Here is a 13154-nt window from a genome sequence, read left to right on the forward strand (position 1 = left end):
GGAGCTGGGAGAATAAATTTGATTCAAGAGCTGGCTGGAAAACCGGTAGATGAACAATGGGCTACCTTCAAAGAAGAGATAGTTTGAGCACAGTCAAGGTTTCCCCTCGAAGGGGAAAAGTAGAGCAAACAAATACAGAGCTCCCTGGATGACAAAAGAGGTAGAGATTACGATAAAGAAGAAAAAATGTACTTTTAACAAATGCCAGGTAGAAAGTACTATTGAGAACCAGGCTGAATAGAAAATCAAAATACTGCAGGTGCTGGAAACCTGAAATATAAACAAGAAATGCTGGAAATACTCAGCAGATCTGGCAGCATCTGTGGAGTGAGAAGCATAGTTAACGTTTCAGGTCAGTGAACCTTCAGCAGCACTAGCTGAATATAGAAGGTCCAGAGGGAAGAGAGAAGCAAAGAGAGAGCGTGAAAAGAGCCTGGCAGCTAGCATTAAAGGAAATCCCAAAGTTTTCTATAGGCATATAAATAGTAAAAGGGATTTAAAAGGAGGAGTAGGGTCGATTAGGGACCAGAAAAGGGATTTCCACGTGGAGGCAGAGGGCATAGCTGAGGTATTAAATGAATACTTTGCATCTGTCTTTGCCTGGGTTGCATCTTCTTCTTTGGTAATGTTGAAAGAAGAAGTCAGACACTAGAGGGGTTTAAAATTGATAAAGGTGAAGTATTAGATAGGGTGTCTGTACTTAAAGTGGATAAAGCACCAGGGCTGGATGAGATGCATCCAAGGATACTGAGGGAAGTGAGGGTGGAAATCGCAGAGCCACTGGCCATAATTTTTCAGTCTTCCTCAGATTTTGGGGGTGGTGCCAGAGGACTGTTCAAAAAAGGGTGTAAAGATAAGCCCAGCAATTACAGGCTAACGTCGGTAGTGGGAAAACCTCTAGAAAACATAATTTGGGACAAAATCAATAGTCACATGGACAAATGCGAGTTAATCAAAGAAAGCCAGCATGGATTTCTTCAGCGAAAATCGTGTTGAAATAACTTGGAATAAAAGGGACAGGAGCAACAGGGATACGAAATTGGCTGAGTAACAAGAAACAAAGAGTGGTGGTTAATGGATGTTTTTCGGGCTGGAGGAAGGTTTGTAGTGGAGTTCCCCAGGGATCAGTGTTGGGACCCTTGCTTTTCCTGATATATATTAATGACCAAGATCTTGGTGTACAGGGCACAATTTCAAAGTTTTTTTTTAATTCATTCATGGGATGTGGGCGTCGCTGGCTAGGCCAGCATTTATTGCCCATCTCAAATTGCCCTTGATGATACAAAACTTGGAAGCATTGTGAACCGTGAGGAGGATAGTGAACAACTTCAAAAGGACATAGACAAGTTGGTGGAATGGGTAGACAGGTGGCAGATTAAGTTCAATGCAGAGAGATGTGAAGTGATTCATTTTGGTAGGAAGAACATGGAGAGACAATATAAAATAAAGGGTACAATTCGAAAGGGGGTGTAGGAGCAGAGGGACCTGGCTGTATATGTGCATAATAGAGTCATAAAGTCGTACATCATAGAAACAGGCCCTTCGGCCCACCGTGTCCATGCCGACCATAATGCCTATCTATACTAATCCCACCTGCCTGCATTAATTCCATATCCCTCTATGCCTTGCTCATTCAAGTACCTGTCCAGATGCCTTTTAAATGTCGCTACTGTTCCTGACTCCACCACCTTCTCAGGCAGCTCATTCCAGATACCCACTATTCTTTGTGTGAAAAATTTACCCCTTTGATCCCCTTTAAACCTCCTCCCTCTCACCTTAAATCTGTGCCCTCTAGTTTTAGTCACCCCTACCATGGGAAACAGACTCTGGCTATCTACCCTATCTTTGTCTCTTAATTTTATATACCTCTATCATGTCCCCTCTCAGCCTCCTTCGCTCCAGGGAAAACAGACCCAGCCTATCCAATGTCTCTTTATAACTCAAGCCCTCCAAACCAGGCAACATCCTTGTGAATCTTTTCTGCACCCTCTCTAGCTTAATCACATCTTTCCTGTAGTGCGGCGACCAGAACTGCACACAGTACTCCAAATGCGGCCTAACCAACGTTATGTACAACTGTAACATGACGTCCCAACTCTTGTACTCAGTGCCTCGGCTGATGAAGGCAAGCATGCCATACGCCTTCTTCACCACCCTGTCTACTTGTGTTGCCATTTTCAGGGCGCTATGTACTTGCACCCCAAGGTCTCTGCTCAAGAACACTCCCCAGGGCCCTGCCATTCACTGTATATGTCCTGCCCTGGTTTAACTTCCCAAAATGCATCACTTTGCACTTGTCTGCATTAAATTCCATTTGCCAATCCCTTGCCTGCTTTCCCAGTTGATCTATATCCTGTTGTAACCTTAGACAACCTTCTTCACTGTCCACTATACCACCAATTTTGGTGTCTTCTGCAAACTTACTAATCATGCCCCTTACATTCACATCCAAGTCATTAATATATATGACAAACAGAGGGCCCAGCACCGATTCCTGCGGCACACCACTGGTCACCGGCCTCCAATCTGAAAAACGACCCTCCACCACCACCCTCTGCCTCCTATCACCAAGCCAATTTTGTATCCAATTGGCTAGCTCACCCTGCATCCCATGTGTTCGAACCTTCTGGACCAACCTACCATGTGGGACCTTGTCACAGGCCTTACTAAAGTCCATGTAGACAACGTCCACCGCCCTGCCCTTGTCAATCCTCTTGGTCACCTCCTCAAAAAATTCAATCAAATTCGTGAGACATGGTTTCCCACACATAAAGCCATGCTGACTTTCCCTAATCAGACCATGCCTTTCCAAATGCATATAAATCCTGTTTCTCAGAATTCCTTCCAATAACTTTCCCACCACTGATAGAAGGCTCACTGGCCTGTAGTTCCCTTGCTTATCCCTGCTGCCCTTCTTAAATAAAGGCACAACATTAGCTATCCTCCAGTCTTCCGGTTCCTCACCTGTAGCTAACGATGATACAAGAATCTCTGCCAGGGCCCCAGCAATCTCCTCCCTTGCTTCCCATAGCATCCTAGGATACACCTGGTCAGGCCCTGGGGATTTATCCACCTTAATGCGCTTCAGAACCTCCAACACCACCTCCTTTGTCATGTTGATATGTTCCAGGATATCGCTGTTCCCTCCCTTGAACTCACTAGCTTCCATGACCTTCTGCACGGTAAATAGAGACACGAAATATTCATTTAAGACCTCGCCCATTTCCCGTGGCTCCGCACATAGATTACCACACTGATCCTTAAAGGGACCTACTCTCTCCCTTGCTACCCTTTTACTCTTAATATACTTATAGAATCTTTTAGGATTCTCCTTTATCTTATCTGCCAGGGAAATCTCATGGCATCTTTTCGCCCTCCTAATTTCCTTCTTAAGTGTTGTCCTACATCCCCTATACTCCTCGAGGGACTGGCTTGATCCCAGCTGCCTATACCTGACATATGCCTCCTCCTTTGTCCTGACCAGACTCTCAATATCCCTCGTCTACCAAGGTTCCCTAAACTTGCCAGCCTTGCCCTTCAATCTAACAGGAACATGCCAGCCCTGAACTCTTCCTATCTCACTTTTAAAAGCCTCCCACTTGCCAGACGTCCCTTTACCTGTAAACAGCCTCTCCCAATCAACCTTTGAGAGTTCCTGTCTGTTGCCATTGAAATTAGCCTTTTATCAATTTAGGGCTTCAACTTGAGGACAAGTCCTATCCTTTTCCATAACTTTCTTGAAGCTATGAAGAGTCATGGCCACTGGTCCCAAAGTGCTCCCCCACTGACACATCAACCACTTGACCAGCCTTATTTCCTAAGAGGAGGTCGAGTGTAGCCCCTTCTCTGGTAGGTCCATCCAAATACTGCTTCAGAAAATTATCCTGGACACACTTAAATTCTTCCCCATCTGATCCTTAGCACTAAGGCAGTCCCAGTCAATATTAGGGAAGTTAAAATCACCTACTATTACAACCCTATAATTCCTACACCTGTCTGTGATTTCCCTACATATATGCTCCTCCAATTCCCTCTGACTATTGGGGGGCCTATAGTATAATCCCATCAAAGTGATCACCCTTTTCTTATTTCTAAGTTCCACCCATATGGCCTCGCTGGACATTCTCCCCGGGATATCCTCGCTAAGTACTGATGATGTCCTCCCTAATCAATAGTGCAACTCCCCCTCCTCTCTTACCTCCACCTCTGTCACGCCGGAAGCATCGTTACCCCGGAACATTGAGCTGCCAGTCCTGCCCATCCCTCAACCACGTTTCCGTAATAGCTATAATATAACAATCCCATGTACCGATCCATGCTCTGAATTCATCTGCCTTACCTGTAAGACTTCTTGCATTAAAGTAAATGCAGTTTAGCCTACCAGACCTTCCATGCTCCCTGTCTTGCCCCTGGCCCGGCCTGCCTACTGGACTTGCTTGCTTTAACCTCTACATTTGCCTCAAACATCTCATCGGAGAGACTACTACCTTGGGTCCCAATCCCCTGCCAGACTAGTTTAAAACCTCCCGAATGGTACTAGCAAACCTCCCCCACAAGGATAAGTCATTGAAGGTGGCTGGACAAGTTGAGAGAGCGGTTAATCAAGCATACAGTATCCTCGGCTTTATTAATAGGGGCATAGAGTACAAGAGCAAGGAAGTTTGTTGAACTTGTATAAGACACCAGCTTGGCCTCAGCTGGAGTATTGCATCCAATTCTGGGCACCACTCTTGAGCAAAGACATGGGGGCATTGGAGAGAGTGCAGAAAAGATTCACGAGAATGTTTCCAGGGATGAAGAACTTCAGTTATGAAGATAGATTGGAGAAGTTAGGACTGTTTTCCTTGGAGAAGAGAATGCTGAGAGGTGATTTGGTAGAGGTATTCAAAATCATGAGGAGTCTGGACAGAGTAGATAGAGAGAAACTGTTCCCACTCCTGAAAGGATCGAGAATGAGACGACACATACTTCAAGTATTTGGTAAGAGAAGCAAAAGTGGCATGAGGAAAAACTTTTCACACAGTAAGTGGTTAAGGTCTGGAATGCGCTGCCTGAGAATGTGGTGGAGGCAGGTTCAATTGAAACATTCAAAAGGGAATTAGATAGTAATGTGAAAAGGAAGAATGTGCACGGTTGTGGGGAGAAGGCAGGGGAATGGAACTGAGTGAATTGCTCTTTGAGAGAGCCAGTGCGGACACGATGGGTCGAATGGCCTCCTTCTGTACTTTAACGATTCTGTGAATTGTGCAATAATTTCTAATGCAGTGATGAGGATGTTGTCTCATCTGTGTGACTTGAGTTTGTGTCATCCTCATACAGAAAGAGCTATCTGCTATTTGGTAGTTTTCTCCAGTGCCCCCTCCTGGTAGAAGGGTGTTTGTTGCTGACCCAGAACAGGACATATTGAACCTGTGAATTCTCTGTTGATGTTTCTTCTCCAGACCTTTTGCAGGAAGTGATGGCACTTGTCTGGAGAAGTTGTACATCATATGGTTGTGTCTGTCACCAGAAGACCATTTGACTCTCTGGAGGGTGGTATTACAAAAGTGGAGATAAATCACGTAGCCTCGCATGGCTCATCTGTACCTAAATGATGCTGGAGGCTATGAGACAGGAACAAGTTGCTTGAAGTCACGCAAGCTACGGTGGGAAAAACTTTCATAAATGGTATAAATAGCTGCAAATCTCAGAAACTTTCACTCGTTGGAGTGAACTCAGTCCTGAATGCCATTCTAAAGGAATCCTCCAAACACATTTGTTTTGAGGGCACTGTGAAAGTAAACTTATGCTGGGCATAGGGAGCAGAGCATTTGGTTCTTACGATGCCTCCTGATACATCTACACATTCCCCTGTGCAATCAGTTTTAATGGTTCCTGATGCCTCCAATCAGATGTGAAGGAGTGGATTCTTGCTTATATTTTCCATTACATGATCGTTGCAGATCTCAGTCAGTAATCAATGTTGACAACACGCTGTTGCAAATGTACATTGGAACTTCTGATCAGGATTTTAGTGACATCTCTACTTCTTCTCCTTTTCACTTCTCTTTAACTCTCCTCTCTCAACTCTTATCAGGCTGTGCAGCTGAGCAGAGGTGTTGAAAAACATGGATGAGTGGGAGCATCAGTCTGATCACAAGGATGTGACTAAGTTGTAACAAAAGGAAATAAATAAGTCTTAGCAATTTTAATATGTTGGTACTTGTGATCTGGACAGTGGCATGTGCATAATATGGAGCACAGAGAGTGAGACACAGAAACTATAATCAGCATTCAAGATTCCATTGGAGACGTGGATAAAGGCAGTGAGGTTGAAAGGATATAGAACAATGGAAATGATTACAGCACAGAAGGATGCCATTTGGCCCATCATATTAATGCTGGCTCTCTGCAAGAGCAACTCAGCTAGACCCACTCCCCCCTTTTCCGTGTAGCCCTGCAAATTTTTTCTACTCTCAACCTTCTGTCCTCTAAGGAGAATAGTCCAAACTTCTCCAATCTGTCCTCGTAACTGAAGTCCTTCATCCCTGGAACTATTCCCGTAAATCTTTTCTGCACCCTCTCTAATGCTTCCACATCCTTTCCACAGTGTGGTGTCCAGACTTGGGCACCATACCCCAGTTGAGGTCGAACCAGTGTTTTATAAAGGTTCACCATAACTTCCTTGCTTTTGTACTCTATATGTCTCTCTTTATAAAGCCCAGTATCCAATATGCCTTATTAACCGCTTTCTCAACCTGCCCTGTCCCCGTCAATGATTTGTGCACATATACCCCCAGGTGGCTCTGCTCCTGCACCCCTTTTAGAATTGTACCCTTTAATTTATATTGCCTCTCTTTGTTTTTCCCCCCGCAATGTATCATTTCACACTTTGTGCATTTAATTTCATCTGCCACTTGTCCGCCGTTCCACCAGCCTGTCTGTCCTCTTGAAGTCTATCTTTGTCCTCCTCACAGTTCACAAAACTTCCAAGTTTTGTGTCATCTACAAATTTTGAAATTGTGCCCATTACACCCAAGTCTAGGTTATTAATAAAGATCAAGAAAAGTGGGGAACCCCACTATATTATCTTCCTCCAGTCTGAAAAACAACCGTTCACCACTACTCTGTTTCCTGGCACTCAGCCAACTTTGTCTCTGTGTTCCCACTATCCCTTTTATTCCATGGGCTTTAACTTTGCTGACAAGCCTGCTGTGTGGCATTTTATCAAATTCCTTTTGAAATTCCATGTCTGCCACATCAACTGCATTACTCTCATCAGCCCTCTCTATTACCTCATCAAAAAACTCAAGCAAGTAAGTTAAACACACGTGCCCTTAACAAATCTGTGCTGGCTTTCCTTAATTAATGCACATTTATCCAAGTTACTACTGATTTTGTCCTGGATTATCATTTCTTGAAGCTTTCCCACCACTGAGGTTAAACTAACTGGCCTGTAGTTGCTGCGCTTATCCTTGCATTCTTTTTTGAACAAAGGGCTAGCATTTGCCATTCTCCAGTCCTCTGACACCACCTCTAGATCTAAGGATATGGGAACAGGGCAGGTAATTGTGATTAGACTATTGGCTTGTATGGAAGGTAAGCACTAGAATGGACTAGTTGCATTGAATGGCCAGTTTCCGTTCTGTAACTTCTAGGTAATTCCATGTACTTCCCCTCCTAGCTGGTTTGTTGAGGCCCCTGCCCTCATTCCCTTTCTCCTCCCCAGTTCATTGTCTCCCTCCCATCGTCTCTCCTCCTCCTTATTTTCCCATCATTCCTTCCTTAGCTTTCATTGTGCTATCTGATTGCAATCCCATCTCTGAAAGTACATCTGCACAAATCTGCATCATTTGTGCAGCAAGTGACATCAATTGAAGCAGCTTGAGCTCCAGGTTTTGGAACTTGAGCGACAGCTGGCGACACTGCGGTGCATTCATGAGGATGAGAGCTACGTGGATAGCACGTTTATAGATGTAGTCGCCCCACAGCTTAAGAGTATGTAAGGAGAGAGGGAATGGGTGACCACCAGACAATCAAAAAGAATCAGGCAGGTAGTGCAGGCGACCCCTCAGTGCATCTCACTCTCCAAAAGGTATTCAGTTCCGAATACTGAGGAAAGTGATGCTTCATCTGGGGAGTGCAACCAGAGCCAAGTCCATGGCACCGCGGGTAGCTCACTGCACAGTGGGATACAGGGAGACTGGAAGAGCCATAGTGATTGGTGATTCAATAGTCAGGGGAACAGACAGGCGTTTCTGTGGTCGCAGACGTGAATCCAGGATGGTGTGTTGCCTCCCTGGTGCCAGGGTCAAGGATGTCACGAAGCGGCTGCAGAGCATCCTGAAGGGGGAGGGTGAACAGCCAGCAGCCATGGTCCACGTCGGAAACAACGACATAGGTAGAAAGAGGGATGTGGTCTTGCAGTCAGAATTTAGGGAGCTAGGTAAGAAATTAGCAAGCAGAACCTCAAAACTAGTAATCTCCAGATTACTCCCAGTGCCACGTGCAAGTAAGTATAGAATTAGAAGGATAAGACAGATGAATGCATGGCTGGAAAGATGGTGCAGGAGGGAGGGCTTCAGATTCCTGGGACATTGGGACTGGTTCTGGGGGAGATGGGACCTGTACAGGCCGAACGGGTTTCACCTGAACGGAGCCGGCTTTGAGTTCCTTGCGGGACATTTTGCTAATCCTGTTGGAGAGGTTTAAACTAGTTTGGCAGGGGGATGGGGACCTGAGGGTAGACTCAGCTGGGACAAAATCAGAAATTTAAATGGAAGGTGGAAAATTAATGGATGAGTCTAGAGGACAGAGGAAATGAGAGTTAGAAAATAAAAAAAAAAGAGTTTGGCAGTGCTGAAGGGTATTTTTTTCAATGCAAGGAGTATAGCAAATAAAGCAGATGAGCTGAGGGCACAGATAGACACATGGCAGTATGATATCATAACTATTACAGAAAAATGGCTTAAGGAGGAATAGGAATGGCAGCTCAACGTTCCTGGTTATAGGGTCTTCAGACGCAATAGGGAGGGGGTAAGAAAGGAGGGGGAGTGGCAATTTTGGTCAAGGAAACTATTCGAGCTGTGAGGAGGGATGATATGTTGGAACGTTCATCAAATGAGGCCATATGGATTGAGTTAATGAACAAACAAGGGGCAGTCACATTGCTGGGAGCATACTATAGAGTCTACTACAGTCAGAGGGAGATAGAGGAGTAGATATGTAGGCAAATCTCTGAGAAGTGCAAGAACAATAGGCCAGTAATAGTAGGCGATTTTATTTACCCCAATATTAACTGGGATAGTTTTAGTGTGAAAGGAAGTGAGGGAGCAGAATTCTTGAGGTGCATTCAGGAGACCTTTTTGCCCAGCACTTAGCAAGTCCAACAAGAGAGGGTGCAGTTTTAGACTTAGTTTTAGGAAATGAAGATGGGCAGGTGGAAGGAGTGGCAGTGGGAGAGCATTTTGGTGATAGTGATCACAATTCAGTCAGTTTCAACATAATTATGGAAAAGGACAGAGACAGAACAGGAATTAGAGTTCTCAATTGGGGCAAGGCCAATTTTACTAAGCTGAGGAGTGATTTAGCGAAAGTGGACTGGGAACAGCTACTTGAAAGTAAATCAGTGTCAGAACAGTGGGAGGCATTCAAAGGGGAAATTCAAGGGGTTCAGGGTAAACATATTCCCACAAAGAAAAAGTGTGAGGTAGCCAAATCTAGAGCCCCATGGATGTCAAGGAGTCTACAGGGTAAGATAAGGCAGAAAAGGAAAGCTTATGTCTGACACCGAGAACTCAATACTACAGAAAGCTGAGAGGACTATAGAAAGTGGAGGGGTGAAATCAAAAAGGAAATTAGGAAAGCAAAGAGAGGGCATGAAAGAATATTGGCAAGCAAAATCAAGGTGAACCCAAAGGTGTTTTATCAATACATTAAGATTAAGAGGATAACTAAGGAGAGAGTAGGGCCCAAAAAAGACCAAAAAGGTAACCTATGTGTAGGAGTGGAAGATATTGGTTTGGTTCTTAATGAATGCTTTGTGTCTGTCTTCACAAAAGAGGGGACAATGCAGATATTGTTGTTGAGGAGGAAGAGTGTGAAGTACTGGATGTGATAAACATAGGGAGAGAGGAAGTATTAATGGGATTAGCATCCTTGAAAGTTGATGCATTTCATCTGGCCCTGGTAATTTATCCTAGGCTGTTGAAAGAAGCAAAAGAGGAAATAGCAGAGGGTCTGACTATCATTTTCCAGTCCTCACTGGATACAGCTGTGGTGTCGGAGGATTGGAGAATTGCTAACTTTGTACCTCTGTTTAAAAAGAGAGCAAAGGATAGACTGAATAATTGCGGGTCAGGCAGTCGAACCTCAGTAGTGGGCAAATTATTGGAATCTATTCTGAGAGACAGGATAAAGTGTCACTTAGAAAGGCACAGGTTAATCAAGGATAGTCAGCATGGATTTGTTAAGGAAAGATCTTGTTTGACCAACTTGATCGAATTTTTTGAAGAAGTGAAAAGGAAGATAGATGAGGGTAGTACAGTTGATGTGGTCTACATGGATTTTAGCAAGGCTTTTGACGAGGTCCCACATGACAGACTGGTTAAAAAAAATAAAATCCCATAGGATCCAGGGAAATGCAGCAAGTTGGATACAAAATTGGCTCAGAGGCAGGAAGCATAGGGTAATTGTTGACGGCTGTTTTAGCGACTGGAGGGCTGTTTCCAGTGGCCTTCCGCAGAACTCCGTATTGGGTCCCCAGATTTTTGTAGTGTATATTAATGATTTTGACTTAAATGTAGGGGGCATGATCAAGAGGTTTGCGGATGGCACAAAGATTGGCCATGTGGTGGATAGCGAGGAGGATAGCTGTAGGCTACAGCAAGATATTGATGGTCTGGTCAGATGGGCAGAAAAGTGGCAAATGGAATTCAGCTTGGAGAAGTGTGAGGTGATGCATTTAGGGAGGTCAAACAAGGGAAAGGAATGCACGATTAATGGGAAAATACTGAGAAGTGTAGAGGAAGTAAGGGACCTTGCAGTGAATGTCCACAGATCCCTGAAGTTAGCAGGGCAGGTCGATAAGGTGGTTAAGAAGGCATATGGAATCCTATCCTTCATTAGCCAAGGTATAGAATACAAGAGAAGGAGGTCATGCTGGAACTGTATAACTCATTGGTTAGGCCACAACTTGAGTACTGTGTGCAGTTCTGGTCACCTCATTACAGAAAGGATGTAATTGCGCTAGAGAGGGTACAGAGGAGATTTACGAGGATGTTGCCAGGACTGGTAAAATGCAGCTATGAGAAAAGATTCGATAGGCTGGGGTTGTTCTCCTTGGAACAGAGAAGGCTGAGGGGAGATCTGATTGAAATGTACAAAATTTTGAGGGGCATGCATAGAGTAGAGTTAAAGGGTCTATTCACCTTAGCAGAGAGGTCAGTGTCTCGGGGGCATAGATTTAAAGTGATTGGTAGAAAAATTAGAGGGAGATGAGGAAATACCTTTTGGTGATGGTCAGGAACTCACTGCCTGAAAGGGTAGTTGAGACAGAGACCCTCAACTCATTCAAAAGGAGTCTGGATATGCACCTCAAGTGTCGTAATCTGCAGGGCTACAAACCAAATGCTGGAAGATGGGGTTTAGAATAGGTGGATCATTTTTCGGCTGGCAGAGACACAATGGGACAAGTGGCCTCTTTCTGTGTCTTAAACTTCTGTGATTCTATGAATGCTTTGAAAATTGGATGCGTGTATGGTCAGAAGCCCAGTGCAGGTCTTCTGAAACCTCTTTTCCCGTGATTGAGCTGCACAGTAATTACTAGGAAATAATTAACAGGTTTTAAACGGGGCCAAATTCCAGTAAATTGCAACTTCTAATGAGGATGATTGTATCTTGATCAGACAAACATACCAAACTACAGGAACGGCAGATGCAATGAGGCAACCGTTAGGATCACGATTTGCATGGGCTTTATCTGCTGCTCAACCTCCATCGTTATCTACCTCAAAGGGCCTTTCAAACTCCATCTCCCGCAATATGTCAAGACTGAGACGTGAAGGAGAACTTAGCTGTGAGTATTTGATAGGTTCTTAATTTGCTGCTGTGGTCAACAGTCAGCATGTCAACATGTAGGAGGTTTTCAGAACAGTTACCCAGATTATCTGGCCATCATCGCATTGCTCTTTGTGCTACCTTGCTGTGTGCAAAATGGTAGCCATGTTTCCTGTACAAGAGGACTGCACTTCAAAAGTACTTCATTGACTGAAAAGCGCTTTGGCAAGTTCTTTTTTTTCCTTCCTTCCAGTGGTGGCAGTGTTGCTCCCGTTGGGGATATTCCTGATGAATCTGGTCGCTGTGGCCAACACAAAATGGAAGAATTCTTTCCCCCAAGATGTTTCCTGCAGCCTTGAATATCTCAACAACTGTTTGACGACCTAATTCTGTTTCTGTACACATTATGATCATACTGCTGTTAATTGGCACACTCAGCTTTGGTTAATTAGATCCAAGTTGGTGTTTAGTCTTCTGCAAGCCATTAGGAAATTGAGTCCTGATCAGCCTTTGCATGCCTTGAATGGGTTTCCTATCGCAGGGTTTGTGAACTTAAAGGTTCTTGCTGAAGTTTCTTAATTTCATTCCGATCAAGAAATTGTTCCCTTGCCTTCACCCCCACCTCACAACAGGCGTGAGGTCCTGGCGCTATGTGTGATTGCTAACAGAGTCCTGAGCCACAATGTTACTTACAGCTGAGCAGGTATGTGTTTCCTAAATCTCAAAGGCTTCAGGAAAACGAGTGGCTGAGCAGTTGGAAGGCTAAAGCAGTAGCAGAGTGCTTTGTACAGTGGAAAAAAAGACAGACTTGCATTAAATAACATCTTTTGCAACCACCGGATGTCCTAAAGTGCTTTGCAGCCAATTAACTGCTTTTGAAGAGTTGCCACTGTTGTAATGTAGGAAACATGGTAGCCAATTTGCACACAGCAAGCTCCCAAAAGCAGCATTGTGATAATGGCCAGATAATCTGTTTTTGTGATGTTGATCAATAAATATTGGCCAAGGCACTGGGGAGAAGTCTGCTGCCCTTCTTCGAAATAGTGGCCATGGGATCTTTTACTCTCAGCCTAAAGGGAAGATGGAGCCGCGGTTTAGTGTCCCATCCGAAGCTGGCA

General features: G+C 44.4%; 1 protein-coding gene across 2 annotated transcripts in view; it reads left to right on the plus strand.

Annotated features, from left to right (window-relative positions):
* Window positions 1-13154, plus strand: part of tubgcp3 (tubulin gamma complex component 3) — a 131281-nt gene that overhangs the window by 35349 nt on the left and 82778 nt on the right. For both annotated transcript variants that reach the window (XM_068034161.1, XM_068034160.1), the window contains exon 6: window positions 11886-12055. In XM_068034161.1, coding sequence (XP_067890262.1) covers window positions 11886-12055 — 170 coding nt within the window. The remainder of the gene's footprint in view (window positions 1-11885; window positions 12056-13154) is intronic.

The sequence above is a fragment of the Heterodontus francisci genome, chromosome 6 (assembly GCF_036365525.1).
Source record: "Heterodontus francisci isolate sHetFra1 chromosome 6, sHetFra1.hap1, whole genome shotgun sequence".
Lineage (NCBI taxonomy): Eukaryota > Metazoa > Chordata > Chondrichthyes > Heterodontiformes > Heterodontidae > Heterodontus > Heterodontus francisci.